Raw genomic sequence first — 23,272 nt, 5'->3', positions numbered from 1 at the left:
TTAAAGGGTCATCAGGCTCTCTTGTGTTTATCACTCTGCTAAGACCCATCTAGAGCCTAACACCGATATGGCAATGCAATGGCAGGAAACAAAGGCCCACAGTTTACCATTTTAAAGAAACCATGACTTGGAGGCCCAGCTTTCAGTTGGTTCAACGCCCCATGTAAGAAATGTGCATGAACTTTAAGACTGCATAATTTATCTGTGTGCATGAGTAAGACCACAAATAATGATTCAATTTGGACATACTAATTTGTTTTTCATTTAGTTATTTTATAGCGATACTCCTCTTAGGGTATGAGAGTGCTTTATATCACACATAGCGACACAATCAAACTGTGAAAATAAATGTACAGGAAATGCTGCATAGTACACTGACGATTATAAGATGTAGGAATCACATATCGTTCGTACTTTTAGACATTATAATCCCCTCAAAACTGCTGGACATGCAACGGTCCCTGCCACAGCAGATATCTTAACACCGTAAGATATTTCAAAATGCGGCCTCTTAGTGACCAATTAAATAAGCTGCAACTGATTTACTGTCACATTTTCCCCTGTTGCGAGTCTCTTTGAGCAGATGTATTTAAATAAATGTATAAGTTAACTGTTCACTCTACATTTCAAGCTCCACCCCTCATGACTGCACCCCCCCCCCTTTCTTAGCCACACCTTGACCCCCAATTTATGGGTTTCCGGAGTTATTTCCCCCTACCCTCCAAGTCCAGTGCTGTGAGCACCAATAAAAGAAGAGGATACTTGGAGTCCTCTCTCAACCGCCAACAATAAGCATAGTCCAGTCTCGCTTGAACACATATGAACGTGCTCAGTATTGCCAGTATAGCAATGTTCTAAAAGCATAGAGGCTGCCCTCATATGAAGACCTGTTCTTTAGAGCAAAATTGTGCAGGCGTCAAAAAACCGAGTGCCCGTCAGTCTGCGTGCCGTCGGTAACTGCGCGCTGTGTGGGCGGCGCTCCGCTAGAGGCATTACGGTAGCGGCCCGAGAGTACTGTGCGCGTGCAGCGCTGAGCCAGAGAGAGCGCAGCTGTCTGACTGGAAGCGCCGGAGCTCGCAGCAAAGTTCGCACTGAGCCGCCGGCCGGAGCAAGGAGCGCGCGCCGGCCCAGGGTGCACGTGCGGGGCTCCGCAGGCAGGACGAGGGACTCCAGCATGGACCAGGGGGGCTGCCGCCGGAGCTGGACCGCCCTGCTCCTCACGCTCGCCGTTTGCACACAATACGTCCGCGGGGCCGTGGGCTACTACCCCAGGTTCTCGCCCTTCTTCTTCCTCTGCACCCACCACGGGGAGCTACAGGGGGACGGGGAGCAGGGAGAGGTGCTCATCTCCCTTCAGATCTCGGGGAACCCCACCTACTATGTACCTGGACAAGAATACCACGGTAGGTAACGCGTGGGGCGCGCATCGCTGCAGCCCAGCGCCGCCTCCCTGCATGACCCCCGATAAAGTTTGGGAGGTAGGAGCCGGAGCGAGGCACCCAGGGGGGCACTTTACGGGGACATTCACAGCAAGCTGCACACGTTTCATTTGGCTCGATGCCTAATGTAACATCACGACCCGGTGGAATGTGCTCGCTGCAAACGTGGAGGACTTTACTATTTTATTGTACAGTGTAGAGCCAGCAGTCAGAACCCACAAACAAGCGGGCCGCTTTTTAAGTTAAACTGCATTTGAACAACACAGGGCTCCCTCCACGTGTGTTACATGCATGCTTATGTTAATAAGTAACGGTGCTTGGCAGTGAGTAGTGGACACAGTGTTTAATATGGCAGGGGGCACGATTCGGAATTACCCATTATTTCACTGTACAGTCTAATCATGATATTTACGTGCATACATTTGAATCACTTAATAAATGCATACATTTAAATAGAACTGCACACTCGTTAAGCGTGTTCAACATGCCAACACAATTAACTATTATTTTTTTGATTGACGTAGAATGGAGTAAATGTTTACTTTGTGTATATATTTACAACAAACGTTTGTGCTTAATGTTATCCAGTGTTTTAGGTCTATATTGTGAATTTATAATGTGTACGTTGCAAGATTGTGTGTGTGTGAACTCATGGAAGTATGTGCTGTACTTTACATGCTCACACACTCACACTTGTATTTGGCACACCAATGCCAAATGTGCACAGAAAAGATCACCACTTAATGATTTGGTATGTGGTGATAAGCTGGGGGTCGGTTTTACTTTAAATTTAGAGTAATCGCGTGAGAAAATAACAGTGTAGTAGCTATTAGTAACATTAAACTTGTAACGCTGCTTCATTCTTGCAGATACTGTGGCAGATGTGACGTGGTTGCTAACTGCAGTTCACATTAGGTGTGCGGGATCATACCTGCGGAATGCCCTTTAATGTGAAAGCACTTCCCATCACAGCGGCAGGATGTACCAGTGGCTCGCATGTGTGTGACGAACCTGCACGTCATGTGAAGCTTAAGGTGTATACGTGTTGCCGGAGCCCCGGTCTCGGTACAGAAAGGTAGGGTGCGAGAGTTCAGCTCCATGGAGAGGCGCGTTCACTCTTACTATTGCGATGAGCCCTTGTGTCTGCCACCCCGAGGCTCACGGCAGGATGGTGGGCCGGCTTGGCCTTTTACGCGAGTGACCTCTGTCTCTTGAGGTGCCCTGCTCTTACTGGCAGCGAGAGTCCTACGTTGAGTGTCTAAACTTCATTAGAAAGAAGGACCAGGCCATCCCTGTGTTATTTCGTGAAGGGAAGGCCACAAAGTATGAACCAGCTCCAAAGCCCTAAGAAGAATTCACATCACAAGAGAGCATCCAAAGAGAACCACCTGTCTGGAAATGCGATGCCCAGTGCCGCCTTGCCATGGTTCTTGCTAGTGGGTAGCGCTAGACCGCCCTTAAACCCATCATGTTCGTCTCTATAACATTTAACGGGCGCCATAGGCTTTGGTCAGACTCCACCCCAGCCCTGCAGGTCATGACATCAGGACAGGTGTTCACATGCTGTGCCTTCGATCAAACATAGCCCTAGCAGAGGCGAAAGCTCATGCTACCACACTGGTCTCCTCTAATAATGTACCAAGCCACACGAGGACAACCACCCATAGTTGGGCCTTACGAAATACACTGCAGCTCTTTAGTGGGTCTCACAGCGCTAGAAAAAGTGTTTAGATATGTATAGTTTGTCTTTTATGCAACTTCCATCCAGCGACCTTTACCGCCGGCATGGTTTATACGATTAATATCCAGTTCGAATCGGTACTCATTCTCCCGACCTTGGGAGCTTAACGGATTGCACCCCGCAACCATAAGGTCAGGTACACATTTCAGCGGTAAGAGTCCTACCTTACGTGAGTTTGTGTGCGGACAGGGCTGGGTGTCTTTTCTGGTCCTATGTGGCATTTCACAGTATGTAACATGCGGCCACGTGTGTTTGTTTGGGTATAATAAATGTACTCGGTTCATATAGCGGTGTTATGCAGAGACCCGTGCGTGAAGCATACTTTGCACTGTTATTATTGAGAATGAAGACGGTGCTCGCTATCGCTACCTTGGAAAGAGGAAACGATGAGCTAGCCCGGCTGGGTTTGGAATCTGTGAGCTACAGATCCCGGCAACAAGCGCGGGCCTCTCCACCAGTCGCGCTGGGTGAATATCTTTTATTCACTCATAAAGGTCCTGCGTGGGTGCCTTGGTGTCCTCGCGTGGCGTCTCTTATTCTGACGCTCAGAAGAGCCCCCAGGGCACGGGACGGGGCGCATGGCGAAAAACAGAAGCGAGCCGGGGAGCTATGGTGGTTGCGCGGGCCACTCGGCGCTATAAACGGAGAGCGCAAGGCCTGGGAGTATAAGGATGTGCTCCATGGATTTGAGAGGCATCACACCTAGATCAGTTGAGCATCACTCAGCGCCACCATGGACGCTCTCTTTCACAGAGAGTAGAGACGAACTAGGCATTGTTTAGAAATGTCCGTCGAGCACTAATGTCCGTCGAAGACTGGTGCAAATTACACTGCACTGGAGCACTTCACGATTCGTCCCTGGAAGAGGGGTAATTGTACCACAGCTGGTGCGGATTTTACCAACTCCAGAAAGATTAAGGGGTAAATCGACTTTGATATAATACGAACCTATGAAAGTCAGATTATCCACTGGCTTTCCGAGAGACGCTCAACCTACTAAATTATATGATCAACTTGACAATTGTAGCACATTTTTTTTTTTTTTTTTTTACCAGGCCAGCCCCATTTTATACCTGCCGATTGGAAAATTTCTGGGCCTACCCATTGATGGCAGCCATTGTTTTATCCCCGTCGAAAATGCCTGGCTTCCGGGCGTAGACATGTTATAGAGGGTTTGGTATCGGAAAGTAAACGCTGCAAGAGTGCGACCCAGTGCTCACCAGAACGTGCATCTTCAAGGCACATTGACGGATACTTAATATGTTGAATGCAGGGTGGCACACGCCACAGACAGATGTGAAGCTTCACACAATGGAGTTAGCGTTCTATCAGGGCAACAGCCCTCTGGGGCCACACTCAGATGTCATGGTTATGCATCAAATGCAAATGTGCACATTTTGATGTATTGCTCAGTACTGGTCTCCTGCCTGCACCCCCCCCCCCCCTTCCCCAATTCCGCACTTATCTCAAGGAAACCACAAAAGGTAAAAGGATTGCCTCAGAATCATCAAACGCTGGCCAAATACCTAGCTCGATCAGCATTTTAGTCCCTAGGTGAAGTTTCATTTTGTTTTTGATGCGTCATGGGTTTATGAAATCTTCAAAAGTGCAAAACGAAAAGTCATCACAATAACATTCAATTGATCCATACGATAGTTGAGTTGGATCCAGACTCGTTATTGCTTCATTGAAGATGCAGAGGGCTGTAAATGACATTTACTTGGGGAGTAAAGCAAATGAACAGTTTTTCCCAAACCCCCGTTGAGGGATGGCCACTATACCCATACGTCAGACAGAAGGTGAAGCCCCTTCATATAACAACGGCGATTTGCAGTAGCCAACAGATTATTCTAGGAGGTTAAATACTTGATGGCTGTGCTTGATACAAGGTTTAGTAATACAATCTTCACGCCCCCATGTGAGTAGTGTCCAGCATTTGTCAACAAGGGTCAGTCCCTTGCCAAATTTTTAGGCTGACCATTAGCTATGGACCTGCTATAAATTCACCTAAACTGTACCCTGATATCTCGAAAATGTGCCAGATATGTGACTGGAGGACCAGCTTTTCAGGATTGCCCTAGAATAATAGAGTTCCATTTAGGGTTACAGCATATAGATTCATTGATGTAGTTTAATCATTTTTGGATTGCTGAAAATGTTTACGATCTGGTTTTCTTAGACCTACATTCAACCCCCCTGTCTTGTATCAATGATGGACAGAGCCACTTTATACAGTCATCTTTATACATTTCATTGAACTCAAAATTCGTCTGCCCGTCCACTGCCCATATGACCTCCGGTAAGAGAGCTGGGTGAGGCTAAACTGATCAGAACATATTTATCTTTCACCACAAGGTAGGGTGCTATCTGTGGAGCAGACTATTGTATGAATATAATGCTCAGGCCTGCAATCCCTGTATAAAATCCTGTCTCCAATTTCCCTACCACATGAAACTTGTGACCTTTGGCCACCTTTCAATTTGAAATGACATACAGTGCTCCACTGTAGTAAGCTATTAAAGTCAAGTTGTGTCCTCATAACGCCTGCTGCCAGAGCCAGCAGCCAAGATCAGGTCACATGGCATAATTCAGCTGCAGTTTAAACAATGAAAATGAGAACTGTCTTTTCTTTTTGCCTTATTATTCTAAAATGAACAGTGACCAGTAGAAAAAAGATATTTATGACAATGTGTATTTTTGCACATTGTAAGATAATTACATGAAAAATAGAATATCTCTGCATTTGTTTACAAATTGTGAGCTAACCAGTTATTAATATCTGATTTACATTAAACTAATTCTAAAACATTTTTTCAACACATCACTGCTTTTTGATGTGTTTTATTTTGCTATAGATTCTGCTTTTATTCTTCGTGTCCACAACTATACATTCTCTTTCATAAGAACTTGAGGGAAGGATGACAGCTTGACCATGTATTTTAAGGAATAAAATAAACTCTCACCATAAATTTTAAGGTTACTGCAAGTCAGCTTGGAGTTCCATGACCTTACAAAACAACTTGGCCTGCATTCTCTTTCTTGTATATGTTCACACTACACCTCGGTCACTAGCAGTATAGTTAAATGGCAGGGGTAGTTTATCCCTTATATCTGTTTTGGAAAATGTTTCCACAGAGCTTAGAATTTGTTTAATGATTCAGCATGGGTATTTGCTGATGACCCCCGACTTCCGAATCTTGCTGTGGGTTCAGGATTGCCAGATATAATATTTATGCAATAAGTCTGCATACAATGGATATGAATGAGTCATTTACATAGCCATTGTTTGCACTGGAAAGATAAATTGGTGTGGCTCTAGAAAGACAACAGTGAATACCCTTACCCGCTCTGAGGCTGAACCTAACATTTGGAGGACATCTCCTCTGCCACGAGGTGGTAAAAAAAAAAACAATTGTCCACATTTGTAGGTGGAAATACAGTGAACACGGTAACGAGGGCAGGGTTTGTTTGGACCTCCAGGTGAAGATATGTGCCATGCGCGGAACTCAGCATCTCCTCTGCTGGATTTGCCTTGCACAGTAGTCAGAGGCAGACTGGAAATCAAATTCAGTCCTGGTACTGATGTTCAAACCAGCCCAAGTCTGCAGGATGGCACGACTAGAAGGAGGTCAAATAGCAAGGTTGGATTGTGACAGCACATCCTTCTTTGAGGAATCCCCTAGCTCTTAACTTGCATCCTACTAGAGAAATGCCAGGCTCACAATGGCCTGTCCCACCCTGTGTACAGTCCAAGTAATGACGTTCCATTTGCCATATGGTGCAGGGGTGTCCAAGTTAGGCACAAGAGGGAAAGATACACGGGATATTTCCAGGTTATTTCCTGAGTGTGTAAAGTTTATTTGTATGTACTTTTTACTTCTATGTCCATTGTAAAGATCTGACTTGGATTGGGTCTTCCTGGACTTAAATTGGGCACATCTAATGAGGAAAGGAGCAACAATTCTAAGAAATATGCGCGTGGTGATTTGAATAAAAAGAACATTTAAACAATCACTTGTCAACTTGCCAATCATATTAACTGCATAGAATTCTATATTAGGGTTTGTTGCTGCACTTATTTTTGCCCATATCTTGAGGAAAGACATCAGGTTCATTTTATTCTTTGAGATTTCTACTTGAACTTCTAAATTGAGTGAGTGCCTGATTCACCTGCGTGTTTTTCATTTAATTTCCTTGGCACTTGGAATCCCACCCAGTAACTTAGCTTCAGACAACGGTGGGGGTGTGATTGATACCCTACGTGCTGGTGAGCATTGACTCAGTCGTGCCTCAGTCGTCTTGCATCAATGTGCATCAGTAGTCCAGGGAAGCTGTTAGGTGCTCCATGCGGAGCACTTACTCTCTTTTCACTCACTTTCAGTGTCCAAATGTTGGAGTATTTTCTCATATGTAGTCAGATAGTTCAACTACCTGAAAACAGATGAGATCGAAATACTAGTTTGCTGGCCTTGGAACTAGAAGAAAATGGTTCTAATTCTGGTTTTAGAATTTAACTAATAACGATGGGAATGGTTTTTGTTCCCATCAACAAATGTGCATAAGCTTAAAAATCATGTGAGACATAATAAAAGCCTCCGATTTGTGGAGAAACTGCTAAATCTAGGGAGAGACCATCTGTGAAATATCCTCCAACATAGTATTTTTATGGTGGAGGGTATTCCACTAGTATATTCTCGTCATGATTCATCACTGTTTAAATGAACCATGCCATTTTGCTGCAAAGAATCCACACATTTTGTTAATCTTTTATCTACTGGTAAAATTTACCATTTTTGATTTCTGAAATCTTCTTTTCTAGATCTGGCATTATATCAGTTTTAGCCGAATCAGCAACCTCATGTTTTCCAAAAAATATCAATAAAAAACTGCATGGACTTTCTGTCATCAGTCTTAATCCCCTGGTGTGTTAGCGTGCCTTTCACATTTTGCTTCCAGCCAGCAAAGCATACAGCATGGGTTAATGTGTAAACCCAGATCAACCAATGGCTCTTTACTCTGTGAGTGACAAGTGTGCATCTGCCTAAAGATTAGTCTGTTTTGGTGGCACAGCTTGTAGGCGTATCACTGCTTTTATTTTTGCTTTCTTTGATTGTGTTTATTTATTTTTCCAACCGACATTTTGTTTACATTTGTTTGGGGACATTTTACTTTTTATTGCCCTTACAGTTTTTAAGTAGCTGTTGTGTATTGTTTCAAAACAAGAAATAAAAAGGAAGCTTGTCAATACCACATCTCTATTTTTACATTTTTTTTCTTCTATTAAGTAGCCTATTGAAATAGGTTAGTTTTAACACGTGCATGTAAAAAGCAAAAAAAATGTTCTCGGGAGCTTTTTCTTAGTTAGGAAACCCCATTTGTTTCTTAAAAGAAATCGCCAGTTCTGTGGTTGACTTCGTGGACTACTGTTGTCTTATGATGTTTTGAACATTTTCCCTTTTCATACCAGATATTGTATGGGCCGCCAGTGCTTTGTGGTACCCCTTGTGAAAGGCCCCTTTCACTTAGTGATTAGAATGATCGATCCTGTTGTAGACTTGTTTATGTAACATTATCAAAATAAATACATAGAATAAACATTGCCCTCAGATCTCTGATGACCTTCGCCACGGCACGCTCTGGGATTCGCTTGACCAGTGCCAGGGCTGATAATCGTGTCTGGTCTGACCACTGCCCCTCGGTAATCATTGACTTTTAGAACAGTGTTTTGAGCTCACAAAGTTCTCGTTTAGCACAGAACAAGATCGCAACTGTAATACTTTGCGTATACCACAGAAGCACCTGGGATTTGAGTATTGTGGAACATATTCATTTTTTTAGGGCCTTCCCTTCAAGGGCGAAAGTGTCAATCATTTTACTGTGAGTAAGGGAGAGTTTTGCTCAGGGTGGGCGTCGGGCTGGGTGCCCGCAGAAACGGAGGGTAGCTTGTCCAGATCAGGTTCTGTTTCTCACAGTACTTGTCTCCGGTCACACGTCGAGGTCTGAGAAAGTGGCAGGTGTTACCTTTTCAGGGTGTCCTGGTCCCCCTGAGCTCTCAAGGTGCCCTGGTACATAGAAACGTAGCTCACCAGCTCTATGTCATGTCTGCGTTCCTTTTCTGGCAGTCCTGCTTGTCCCATGACAAGTTCAGGACTTCTGTAAGTACCAGAATGTAAAGAATAACCCGAAATGGATAAACTACTCCCGCTCGAAGTAGGCACCGTGAGAGCTGTGGTCCCAGCGCCTACATGATTCACAGTGTGATAACGAACAAGTCACAGATCTCCCGCATTTCTGCTTTACGGAGTGGCTCGACGCCATTCCCAGGCACTAGCACACTCCTTTATAATGTGCACTCATTTGTACACCGAGTACACTCATCCAATCAAGAATAATTCAGGGAATTATGTACAGCCAACCGTTCCTATCATTCTTAAAAAGAGCTGGAAAAATGCGAGCTGGATGACACCTTTACAACTCTCACCTATCTGGCTCGTGCCCCCGTGGCTGGGTCAGGCATTCAGGAAAGGCAGCAGTCAAGGAACAATTGGCCTGCTTTGGGGGTGCTCTGCTTGCCAGTGCCTCCACCCTCAAATGCTGGCATAACATGAATTCTCCTCTCTTCCTTCCTTGCTCTGACAAACGTTTCAGAAGGCCTCCCTCACACAGCATGCCTTACCAGACTTGCTGATTTGATAACCACTTAAATTGCACTTACCGTTATTTGTCTTCGGGTCCACCCCCTCTCTTCCTCTGTCCCTTTTTTATTTCTCAGTCTCAATCTCCCCCTTTCTGATCGACTTTCTCTTTACTTCTCTTTCTCTCCCCTTATTTGTCTTTTCTACTCTATTTTCTCTCCGTATTTTAATGATTGCTTTCTTCCTCCACCTCCCATTACTTTTTAGTTCTTTCATTGTTTAGCTCTAACCCTCTTTCTATATTGCCCTCTCTTCCTTTCCGTCTTCCATCCTCTGCCCCTCGCTTCTCACTCTCTTTCTATCCCTTTCTCCGCCTCCTCTTTTTAGTTCTGTTTTTCTCTTTCACACTCTCCATCTCTCTCTTTCCCTATTTCTCTCGACCCCTTTCCTTTCGTCTTTGCATTCCATTCTCTCTGTATTTCCCACTCCCTTGCTATGTTCTCACATTCTGCCTGCACAAGACGGAGACTATACATGTGGTGTGACGCGCACCCCTTCGCTTGTCTTTTAAGCAGGTCGTCAGTACACTTACAGTCCGCTTTTGTACGAACTTGCGTTTGCAATTTGAAAGGATCCTGAAGAGGGCGCCATCGCATAGTTTAAGACGCTCTGCGGCTTTGGTCCCGTTCAGACCGCACCTGTGACTGAAGGCGGGAAACAGTCCTCAGGCGCGTGAAGTGCGGCCTGGACAGGCTCGAGGGCCGGGCCCACCGCACCTCGCCTGGGTCGAGCAGCCCCTGCGTCTGATAAAAGACGACCTTGTAGCTGCAGCTGGTGGAGCGACGCCTGCATACTCGGGTGGCAGCTGCCACCCCACTCAGTAGCATCACTGCCACCGTCCTCAGAAGGATAAATGGCTGAGTGTGAGGCCAAGATTTCAGCCTGTAAGCTGCATGTTGAGCACGCGCCTCTAAGGCAGCTTTATTTAGCGTTTTGCACGCATTTACCGGCTTCCTGCTTTGAGTAGTTGGTGTTATTCGATTAAAAGCACCTGTATGCAGCCAACAATGGTATTTTAATCTGTTTTCTTTCATTCTGCGGTGTACTGTTAACAATAGAGAGGTGAGAGAAGCAGTTCAGGGGCCCGGCTTGGCTCTAAGAGCCTTAACACGAGCCGAGCCATCATCATCACATTTGCTGTGTACATCATGCAACAAATACAAGAGGATACATTATAAAGACTTTTCAAAATCCCCAAAATATATTTCTTTAGCACGGGGGAGTGTATAAGTGCATTAGATTGAATTCGCTGCATTCAGTGGTAGTTTAGTAGAAGTGATACTTTCTAAACTTTAACTTAGAAACATTCATGCCATCCCTCCCCCCCCGCCCTCATGACTATGTCATTAATGAACTAAGCTGCAAGTCAGGTGTACCCTATATATGATTTACATAGTTATTACAGATGAAATGGATCAATATTATAGTCTATTAAACCATAGTTTAATCGCCAAATTCCGCCAGCTTCATAGGACTGCATCCAACTTCAGCCGACACCTCAGGCTACCACCCCCTTGTATGCAACCTGATCTTTCCATTGTAAAGTGCGCTGATGCCCATTGGGTCTGGTTTGCGATACATAAAACCAGGGGCGGCTCCTCCATAAGGGTGGAGGAGTGTCGCTTCCCCCCAACCAGCAGCAGAAGCTACAACGCTTTCACCACCAAGGAATAATAAACCAGGTTTATTATTCCTTGGTGGTGAAAGGGGCGGGGCATAGGGGATGACAGCCTCAGAGGGGAGTGCACAGAGCATTCCACTCAGAGCGCATGTGTGTTTGGCCGGCCGTCTCAGGCTGGCCAAACACACATGCTCTGTAGACTCTCTCCAGCTGGGCAACACAGTTGCTGGGCTGGAGAGAGCATGCACAGGTTCCCAGTCGCCAGGGAGCTCTCCCAGCCAATCCTGATGCTGCTCTGAGCAGTGTCAGGATTGCCGCACGGCAGGCTGGGAGCCTGTTCCTGCAGCAATGATGAGGGAAAGAGGAGCAACGCATCACGGCGACAACAGATGAGGTATATTTTTTTCTTTATTCTTCTTATTATTTTTGTATTATTAAATGTCCTGCTCCCCCCCTTCCCTCGTGCCGGACCCACCCGCCCGCCCTTTTAAATAGGAGCGAGCTGTGACTGCATAAAACCCGAAAATAAAGGTACAAAACAGGGCTTTTGTACAGGATACATCCTGCATTGATGAATGTCGGAGTGCTTTCAAATGTGAAGAAGGAAAAGGAGGCACAGTAAAATAAAGTAATTGCCAAAGCTCACACAGTTTGGTCAAGTGAGGTAGCTGGGATTGACCCCAGGTTTCTTGGTTTCACATTGTGCACTTCAGCTACTTCAGCAAAGGGTTCTGTTTAATTCTTTGAGGAGCTACATCAGTGCACTGTTAAATAAATGTTAAATCAAGTGGGAACAAGAAGTTTTTGTAGAAAAATGTACAAAGATAATCCATGAGTTCGTGTTGATATCACACTGCTTCCCCAGATTCAACAGAAGTACTGATTCAAAGAAATGTCAAGAGAGACTTAAAACTTTCAATGGATTTAATTATATGCAGTAACAAAAAAAATGTACGGGAGAGTTGAAGGAGCTATAGATCTGCACATCACACAAGTGAAGGTGACAGCTCGACTTCAGGCACACTGGCACTCATGTGGGGCCCACAGCCTGTGCTCTTTTTTCACTTGTCAGTGCAACCTGGAGATGGGGGCAGTAAGTCAGAGAGGGTGGCCGTCAAGATCCGCCAGAGTGCTGTGGAGGAGTGAAAGCGCTGAGAGAGAGACATACCCTTAATGATTCCCAGGTCCTCGCCTGGCACCAGAGCTTGAAAAACCATTGCATGGCATCTTATCCGAGCTCTTTCATAGAAATCTTTACTCTCTGGCAATATGTCTATCAGCCACCAACCGCAGGCCGGGGAACACCTCCTCTACTGGGGGTGAGTATGGCGGGCAGGAGGAGGGATGGCTCGAGACTGAGGCAAGAGCGCTCTGATGCCACGTGGAAGCTCAGCTCGTCTTTGGTCTGAAGGTCCAGGAGGACCTCCAGATGAGCCAGGCATCTGGCGCGAGCCCTCCGTGCCTCCAGCTCTAATACATTATGCATTGGGCTTCAGTTGCATACTCGCCCACAGTGCAGTGGTGTCGGGCCACAGGGGCTGAAGGGGCTCCCTGCACCCCGTAGAGGGCCCTAGTTCACTATTCAGCTGGGGTCCTGAGGGCCCATTTTCATTGCTCTCATTAGGGTCGATGATGCCTTTAGTGGGCCATATTGGCTCGCTTCCAGGAGCTGTTCAACATTCCTACCGGCATGGCTGTGCACTAATACCACATAGGTTATTGTGTTTTAAAGGCTAGGACTACCGAAGCCAGCATGATCGGACGAGCTGTCTTGGGAAGTGTCTTGCATGAACTGGCTAGATTGGTCTGCCCACAGAGGGCCATAACACCTCTGCCCTGGACCTGAATGCACAGAGATTTGGCCTGAGTTTGCTTTTCTTCGATCACAGAGACCAGTCTTCGGCAGCACTTACCGGTCTTGCCTTTTTGGTTCCCCTTTAACGCCTAACCACTAGCTCTCCTTTTAAGATAGTAACAGGTTTTTTTTTCAAAAATCCTCTAACAAAGGATAATTTGAAAACACTGTGATTGCCTTGAAAAATCCCAAGGCCTTCACATGTGTTGGCTATTGATTGCACATCACCTCCACAGAAATAAGAACAAGAAAAATAAAGACATGAAACTAAATGAGCGACTGACTTCAGGATGCGTTTAATTTTTAAATTATCTAAGCATGCGCGGCATTCAGGGCTTACAGGCCTCACTCAAACTTTTATTTCAAAGCACAGCTTGCCTGCGTTCGTGAAACCACTCAAGCTTGTCATGCAAATCGGGAAGTAATGGGTGTTATTCCTCCACAATCTTGCCATTGGCTTCCTTTGATATGCCAGCATCGTTGTATGCCACATGCATATTTTATCATCCCTCTGTTGTCCCGGCTCTAATTCTCCCTGCAGGGAAATCCCGCGCGCCTCTCTGCAGCTCCTCTCTGTTCTGTCCTCAGTACAACCTGTGCGGAGCTCACAAGACCCCCTTTGTTCCAGCCTCCTTTCTTCTTCACTGCCAGGATGGCTCTTCTGAGCCCGGGGTAAACGCAGTGCAGCGCCAACCGAGCGCGCCATGTAAGGCAGCGCCTAAAACCTGCGTTCTGGAGGAAAGAATTGAATTCAGGGCATGGAGCCAGCGGGAATAACCTTGAGACGACGAAATGGTGCGAAATCGTGTATGTACCTTGGGACACGAATTAGCGGTATCCAAGTGACAGAACAGGGAGGAAACAGATTTTACACGGGATGTGTTATTGTGTTGCCCGATTTCTTGCTAATATTAGCCTTGCAGCAGGTGTTTGAGGCATACAGTGATTTGAAGGTTTCACACCAACCTAGTTTTTATTGTATTTTCAATTTAAAGTACCGTTCCACCAAAAAATCTAAACGCAGGCGCTGTATATTTGCCCCTCACAGTCAGACAGCATCCCATCTTCGGAGGCCATTTAGAATATTTCTGAAATATCACGGGGTTGGTGTTTTTCTCTTTATTTTCTCAGTAATGCGAGACGATTCTCGTTAATTAACTTGTTTGTTTTGGAGTTTAACAGACCTTGCACACATTTAGAAAGAAGCTGATCTTACAAAATTTTCATTAACAATATTTGACACAAATGATCGCTGCTTTCCTTTCGTCTGATATTCACAATACTACCTCTCACTGGCTGTCCATTGTCCAGGCTTGGATAATCTCCCACTCTCTCCACATCATCCCTTCAAAAAAATAAAATTCTATCTTTCCTAGACTCTTCTTAAGCTTGTGATTGTCCTGTTTATGTTTATGTGCCATCCAATTCTTATCTCTACTGCAACCAGTGTGAGGGGAGACCTGCATTTTTAGACTTATCAGTCTCTTTCCCATCCAAGTATTTATTAAAACACACCTGGGACCACTTTGGTACATCAGCGATGTTACCAGGGGCGGCTTCTTCGCTATGGCGAAGGAGCGTCACCCGACTGGCTGTGCCAGATGCAGACTAATAAAACAATAGATGCTATATTTGTCTGCTTCTGGCACAGTCGGCAATGCGGGGGGGGGGGACTGGACCACAGGAGGTGGGAGGGGGAGGAGGGGAGAGAGCACCTGTGTGTTTGGCCGGCTGTTTGAGGTCGGCCAAACATACATGCGCACTTAGGTTTCTCCAGTGTGCCTGTGTACACAGCCGGGCCGGAGAAACTGCACAGATGCCAGGGCTGTGTCTGAGCAGCAGTCACTACCACTCAGACCAATCCTGGTGCTGCTTTCATGCAAGGTTTTGCCTGAAAGCAGCGCCAGGATTGGTGGGGAGACCGCTCTGGTGTCCCACCAGTGAATTCTGGGACACCAGAGGAAGAGGAGCGTGAGGTGGCAGAATGCGGCAAGGACAGAGGCAATGTAAGTTTTTATTTTTTTGAAATGTTTACCTTGTCTCTGTTTGCCCCTCCCTCCCCTTGCGTTATATGGCAGCCGACGCTGGATGTGACAAGTACCTTATACAATATGCATTGGTGAGATTCAATTAAACAGCAAACACAAAAAACAAGCTAGTTACCAACCGTATTGTCTTTATCATAAATGCTCCATACTCCCTACCTCTGAACACCATAAGGTACTGAGTAAAAAAACGCCCTTTAGTTTTTTTTAAAGACCCCTTACTCACCAACCTAGTTTGTGGCATGCTTCATCACTGAGGTCCCACCCCGTAACCCTAGCGTGTCAGGGGTGTGCTTCAACACCTGATTACAGTGGAGCAGGAGCTTTATTGGTCAATTTTCCAAAGAGACAAAAGGTGAAATTAAAATTGTCTTACGGGCACCCACCAAATGGTGGTACCCTTCGACAAGGATAAAAAACAGTGCTGGTGTTTAAAGATGGAACAATGACCACCTACATCCTAACTTTGGGTTGAAATATTTCAGCCATATTATCCCCACTGCGAATGGTTAGTATGGCCTTTGTCAGGCCCAACTAATCGCATGCACACTAAGGCAGGCGGTAACCACATCGAGCTCAACTTACCCAGTGCTTCACTTACGATATGTTCTCCATTTGAGGCTGGTTAAATCTGTGCCTTACTCCATTCAAGTCTTTGTTGTAAGGTGAACACTTCCCCCATGGATGCTCCCTGGGGGCGAGCCCTGTAGTCATACATTCATAAAGGGAGTTCGCCCATTGTTTTACCTACATGCAGCCACCGGAGCGAATGTATGACCTCAGGGATTCTTTTTTCACTCTCGATGGTTTATCCATTCCGAGATTCAATTAAAACCAATTCAAAATCTAAAACTAGCAGCATTGCTGTGTGTAGAGTTGGATGTAATCTAGGGGACATGTGAAGGGAGAGAAATGAAGGGGATTGGGGATTTAAGGAAGTAAAATTAGATTTCCTCTATGCATGCAGTTGTAGGTTGCTGCCCTACAGTATCCTGGAAAACAGTGTTTTTTTTTTCCTCATCTGTATTACTACTCTTTTCTATTTCTAAGCCATTTTACTTTTACTTTTTTGACTATCAGTTCTTTAATCTATCTTCACATTTCACTTTCCACTGTCCTTAGTTTTCTTCCCTTGATTCAAACTGCTGGCCTGATTTTAGATTTTCAACTTTTGCTACTTCCACAGTGTAGTGCTGCCCTGCTAGATACTGCTTTACTCCTGCCCGCATTCTACATTCTGCTTCTCATTGTTGCTCCCCACTCTCTTGTGCTCAGTCTGCCCTTGGCTCCTACTTTACTCCTTCATATTGGGTCTCTATCTTGTCCTTGAAACTCTACTCCTACCTCGCACTACTTCCATATTTTCCTTAAAGAGCATCTTGTGACTTCTACTTCTTCACAACTTTGATGTCGTTTTTTGATTGTAGACCTATTTAATTTTGCATTGTTTTTCTAAATCAGTTCACTGTGTATTGTTAAGCGTGCGATATGACTCAAATAAAATGAAATGCAATGAAATATTGATTCAAATGAAGTGACACATTTAGCAGGAATATATGTCCGTGCATGTGTATATGTATATAACGGAACCTTTTAATCCTGTAATATAATGCCCTCGTGGAGCTCTGATGATATCATAAAACATAAGACTTCGGGATGAGTGGTTTGTTAATGACACCCAAACTCCCCGAGGGCAATATAGGGCCAAACAACACACCTCCCATTATGTATTTCTATAATGAATGTTTCTCTTGAAGAAGCTGGCTTGAAAAAAAAGGTCTTTTTTTAAAAACAAGGAAATATTATGTAATTCAGTGCTTGAAATACTACACAATACGTTTTGGTTATCTTCAGAAAAACATGAGAAAAATAATTATGTAGTTAGGAATTATAGAAACACACCCTTTGCTTTGTTAAAAAACATATTATATCATTAGAAGGTATAGGCTGTGAAAACTGGTTCCTGCATAGCACAGCTACAAATGGACACCGCTTGAAGTGGAATGTTCAGGTTTAGTTTAGTTTTCGTGAATAGAATGTTGATTAACTAATGGACAGCGGTAAAGCTGTGCAGAGTGGTTTAGGACTGTCACTATGATGATGGAAGCAATATTTCAAAGGGCCCTGTGAAATCGTTCCATACTAGGTATACCTAGGAATCTACTGAAAACAAGTGCACCATTTTAAGACAGTAGAGGAAATGGGCAATATCAAAATTAAAGAAGGACCATTCCCTTGTGAAAGCACTGTGCTCCAAAGGCTGTTCAGTTATCACCCTGGCCAAAGACATCAACTGCAAGACCACCATAAACTGAGCAATTAAAAGAGGCAAAACTCCCTCTAAGGCTATCAACTGTGTGCCAACCCCATCCTAGAACCAGCTATCCACAATCAGGCAACAGATGCAACAGTATCAACCGTTTCTTCACAGAGAACATCAGCAAAACCAGACCTAATATTGCCAATTCTTCACTGTCATCCACACCATCACCTATGCTTAGGCACCACACCACTAAATGGTCATCCTTCAACACTAACTCCCACACAGACCTCTCCAACATTCTGAAATCACTCAAAGCCACCTCTTACAAAGATTAGGTGCCTCCTTCCTTCCTCATCAAGTCCCTGCAGGAAGAACCTGTCATACACGTTCTCCACATCGCCACTGCCTCATTAACCCGGGCACCTTCCCCGACAGTTTAAAAACTGGATAGATCCTACCCTTGCTGAAAAAGCTTACACTTTATCCATCCAGCCTTGCCAACTTCCATCTGATAATCCAGCTCCCATTTATTGAAATAATCATTGAAATGGAAAAATCATTGACAAAGCCGTTGCTACCGAGCTAAAGAAATGCATCAACAAGAACAACCTAATTCAGGACTATCAATCTGGGTTAAGGCAATGTTGCTGTATTAAAACATCCATGCTACAAGTCATCAACAATGCTTTCTTCACAGATGAGGAAAACAACCCTTGCTTCCTTGTCCTCATTCACCTCTATGCAGATTTTGACACAGTCGATGACCCATATTGATCCACAATCTGAAACCTCACATGGGTTTAGTCCTACAATGGTTAACATCCAACCTCACCAACAGAGAGTAATTTGTGTAGATTAGAACTACCTGATCTCAGGCTCTCCCTGTTCTGTGTATAGTCCTCCACCCTGTAACAAATATTTTTTAACCCTTATGTGGAACCCCAGGGAGCCATCCAATCAGACAGCAACACCAAGACCCACCAGTATACCAATGACACCAATCTCTTATTTCAAAATCTACCCTCAATCAATCACAAAGAGAGACTCAAAGTTTCTCTCTTCCATAATAGCTTTTCTCTGTTGGTAACTTCTTTTCCATTGACAGCGTTTTGAGGTCTTTGGGCATAATGCACTTTACAAATCCAGATGTGGATGTCAACCATCTACTTGATGCTAAACCCCATGTTCCTTCTGTGTGTCAACAGTGGCTGACACTCTCTCATTTAGTCATGACTCTCCAACTTAAATCTAATGTGCATCATGTGCCAACTGGCTGAACTGCCCAATCTGTCAGATTTACCCCTGTCTCAAACCTCCCTTTCAAAGAACAATTTCCCAAGAAGACCAAAACATCATAGTTCCAACTCTCTCCTAAAAAAAGTAAAGCCTTTTCTTCCGTAGAGGACATGAGAATAACAGATCAAGGGCTAGTCCTCTCCCAGATCCAAAGAGGCAACTTCCTGCTCCACTGCATCTCAGGGAGCACCCTCACTGCTGTGACAAGCATCCTTCACAGAGGAGCATGGCTCATCAAGGGGCTGAAAACATGCTACCACATCATCTTCACACTAAATGATCTACTCCCTGCAAGGTCAGGTCATCTTCAGGAGCAGCTGCATCACTTATTAGGTCATCTATGCCAGGACCCCTGTATACATAGCTAACAAACGAACAGTTTCTGGAGGTCAGCACCAAACAATGAACCCTGACATTGCCAAATTAGAAACAAAACAATGCCTCAATTAGAAAACAGACCTTTTCATTCTATACCCACAGCATCTAGAACAACACCCTCTCCAATATCAGAACAGCACCAACCATCCTACAATGAAAGAAGAAACTTAAAACTCATCTGTTTACGGACCACTACAAGAGATAGACTGACTTCTCACTCCTTCCACTATCTCTTCCTTCTTTGCACCCTTCTCCATGTATAACTACTGGGTACATAAATATATTATTCATAGGAACCTGTGACAGGTTCATATAAAGGAAAGCTTTATAGACAACTTCATTTTGTGAAATGAAAAATCCATATGTAATAGAAAGAGTGGGTAATTTATGTCGGTCGGTCCCACCAGCACTTATTCTAAGGGACTGGGATTGTTCTTGGTTCCTACCGCAGGCGACAGTTTGTAGGCTAAGACCTGTTAAAAAGTTACCCCAGCTGCATTGAGTTTCAAGCCCACTGAGACCTGAATTTCAAGCCAAGCTCTTTCAATCTGCCCAGGTGAACCCCACCGGTGACACTGCATGCAACATAATTTTGTGCACTGTGCCACCCATGAAGCCGTCCGGATTTGGCAATGGCCCACCTGTTACCGTCTTCAGCGGGCCCCATATTAGTTCGCAGGCTGCAGCTACCTGGGATGGCTCATCTGGGGCACAGGTGGCTGATGTGTAGTGAGCAGTAGTTTGCCCCTAATCCTGTACCTTATGTGTAGACTGTGGCCTATCTTTGGCAGTGTCCAGTCGAGTCCACATTTATTCACTTAAACGGCAGGTGCCTGCCCTGCTTTTGACACTGAAAAGGAACAGTATATGAATAGAAAGTGGAGAAACTCATCTGCACCCTCGAGGACAGGAGGATGACTCTTCCACTTCCCTGCTATTTATTTACACAACAGCCAAAGGAAGTGAGTGCTTTGGAGTGGAGGAGAGTTTGGAGAAAAAACCTCAGTGTTGAAGAGGGGGCACATGCAGGGGTTGGGTGTTGTAAATAGAAAGGAAATGGGGTGGGAGGGCCAGAGGGACTAGCTGATCCAGCACAAGCAGAGTATCTGCCAAAGGTGCTAATTGGAATCTAGGAAATAAATATTTACGTGATTCCCAAGGCAACACCCCACCCTAGGAAGCTGCTAGAGATGGACAACTTCATCGTCAAGATATGAATGAGCATTTTTTTACTGAGGGACGATTGCTTTCCATTTTACTGATTCCAAGCAAGGATTTAGAGTGTATTCTAGGCAATGGGGGTGTTACTGTTTGTGAGGGTAGCTGCAGAAAGACACCGTAAAACTGATTCTGAAAATTACAGCAAGACAGCCTTAAAAAGAGTTTAATGCAGAACTAATTATAATTAATTTATTTATTTCATGTGTGAATTGTAGTGTGTTTTATTGTATTATATATTATAGAGTCAACCCAAACTCAGAACACTATATAACTATAAAAAGTTTGAAAGTCTTTCTCTTACAGCCTTTTGTCTATGTTGGTGTTCTGTCTCTTCCACCTAGATCGAATAGCGAGAGCACCCAGCCATGTTGTTATTTTGCTGGCTCTTTTTGTCCGTTTGTTGTTTCTTTGTTTCTGTACCAATAGCAAATTGGTGTTTGGAACATGCCGGGTGGCATTTGTTTTGTGCGTTGGTATTCATTATTATGGAATTTGTGTTTTTTGCGTATTTGAGCCTGAACCATAACTCAGTTTTAACTGTTTATTTAGAGAATGTCGTTGTTATTGTTGGAAATGGCCCTTTCTGCAGGGTTTCCCCTGTCTTTTTGGTTTCTGACCCATGTTTTTGATCCTGTGCTGAATTTCATTTTTGCTGGCTTTAGGACTCTGGGCCCTTTACCACTTCTGACCAGTGCTAAAGTGCACGTGTTCTGTGTCTAATTTATATTGGCAATTGGTTTATCAATGGTTGACATATTTGATTTACTTGTAAGTCCCTAGTAAACTATGTGTGCCCAGGGCCTGTAAACCAAATGATACAAGAGGGCCTGCAGCACTGATTGTGCTACTCACATGAGTAGCCCTGTCTCAGACCTGCCCCTCCAGTGTCTGTGTGTGCAGTTTTAAACTGCCAGTTCGACTTGGCAAGTGTACCCACTTGCCAGGCCCAAACCTTCCCTTTTTCCACATGTAGGTCACTCCTAAGTTAGGCCCAAGGCAGCCCCATGGCAGGGTGCAGTGTATTTAAAAGGTAGGACAAGTACTGGTGTGTTTGACATGTCCTGATAGTCACTATTGCACGGCCTATTTTTCCCATAGGATAACATGGGGATTGCCTTAAAATATCCTTTAAGTGTAATTTCTCATTGGGAGCAAATGGAGATGTGGAGTTTGGGGTCTCTGAACTCACAATTTAAAAATACAGCTTTTGGTAAATTTGTTTTTTAAATTGTAAGTTTCAAAATGCCGTTTTTTAGAAAGTGGGCATTTTCTTGCTTAAGCATTCTATGCTTCTGCCTAGCTGCTGAACAAACATCTGGGTCAGACTGACAGTTGGGCTGTTTGTGAATTCACTCTAGACAGTCACACAAAGGGAGCTGAGGTGTGTCCTGCATATCCTGATATGTTTTCCTGGGCTAGAATAGTGGGAGGTGCTGAGACCTACACTTGAATAGGGCTGTGCATGTCCTCACACAAAGCAGTCTCCAACCCCCTAGAGGGTGTCTGTGGCCGAGACAATGAAAGGGAGGGGCTTGTGCACTACAACAACTTTCCTTTGATGTTTGCCTACTTCAAAGGCAGAAATGAGTATAAGTATTGGGCCTCCAAGACCACAAATTCAGAACACTTCTGGACTGAAGGCATTCTGCCAGGGAGAAGAGCTGTATGCTTGACGATGACCTGACACTCTGCCTTTTGATATGCTGTGCTGGCCTACTGCTACTACTTCTGCCCAGGGAGTGAAAGGACTGGACTTTGCTTTATACATCCTGCTTTCCAAGGCTCTCCAAGGGCTTGAACTGAGCTTGCCTCCTGTTGTGAAGTCTCAGGGACATCAAATACTTTATCTGCCAGTGCCTGGACTCTTCTGCAGAGAGTCTTGACTTGCCAAGTGGTGCCAAATCCAGTCCCAGGGCTCTTGAAAGTGGAAGCTGGTGCCATTTCTGCAGAAAAATCCACATAGTTCCTGCAACACGGCTAAAAGAAATATATGCTGCACTGGCGAAATCGACGCATTGCCTGCTTGAGCATGGATCCATTGTTGTAGTGCATCTGGATTTTCAACGCATCGTACCTGGGCGTCAAATTTCCAACATCAGCGCAAGAAGCTGAGGCTGCATGGCCGGAAATCAACATTTTGTTTTCCTGCGGCGAAAGAATTGACGCATCACCCACCTGGTGGAGAAAGAATCAATTCATGGCCTTACTTATGTAAGGAATCAACTCATTGATTGCTTTTCTGATGCATCACCTCTCCTGCAGCTTTATTTTTGATGTTTACCAGGTACTTTGTGCTAAAAGAATGCATCCATTGATGCCTATGGATTAAGACTCTTTAAACTCTAAAAATTGATATCTTTTCTTGTGTATGTTTGATTTTTGTTGGTTTGGTCTGGTGTTGAGTACTTTTGTGGTGTTTTTACTGCATTAATGTGTGTGTATACAAATACTTTGCACATTGCCTCTGAGATAAGCCTGACTACCAAGCTACCACAGGGGCGAGCAGGGGTTGTCTTAGGTGCGTGACTCCCTTACCTTGACTAGAATAAGGGTCCCTACTTGGACAGGGTGTAAACTGACTGCAAACCAGAGATCCCACTTCTAACAGTTATTTTTTATGATGTGCTTAATTTCCAATTTTCACTGCAGTGGGGTTTGGCTTCCAAGGTACTGCTCAGAGATGTTGTTCTGGCTTCGCTTTACCCAGGCATGAAGCTT

The 23,272-nt window shown here is 44.7% G+C and overlaps 1 protein-coding gene across 1 annotated transcript in view; it reads left to right on the top strand.

The window, feature by feature from the left end:
• Positions 1 to 1,028: 1,028 nt before the first annotated feature.
• The window catches only part of RELN (reelin), a 1,304,886-nt gene continuing 1,282,642 nt past the window's right edge, over positions 1,029 to 23,272 (top strand). Inside the window, exon 1 of the mRNA XM_069229640.1 lies at positions 1,029 to 1,403. Coding sequence (XP_069085741.1) covers positions 1,175 to 1,403 — 229 coding nt within the window. The 5' untranslated portion in view covers positions 1,029 to 1,174. The remainder of the gene's footprint in view (positions 1,404 to 23,272) is intronic.

Source organism: Pleurodeles waltl, chromosome 4_1 (assembly GCF_031143425.1).
Source record: "Pleurodeles waltl isolate 20211129_DDA chromosome 4_1, aPleWal1.hap1.20221129, whole genome shotgun sequence".
NCBI lineage: Eukaryota > Metazoa > Chordata > Amphibia > Caudata > Salamandridae > Pleurodeles > Pleurodeles waltl.
Note: the sequence above shows the minus strand (reverse complement) of the source record. Positions and strands in the feature narration are given on the sequence as shown.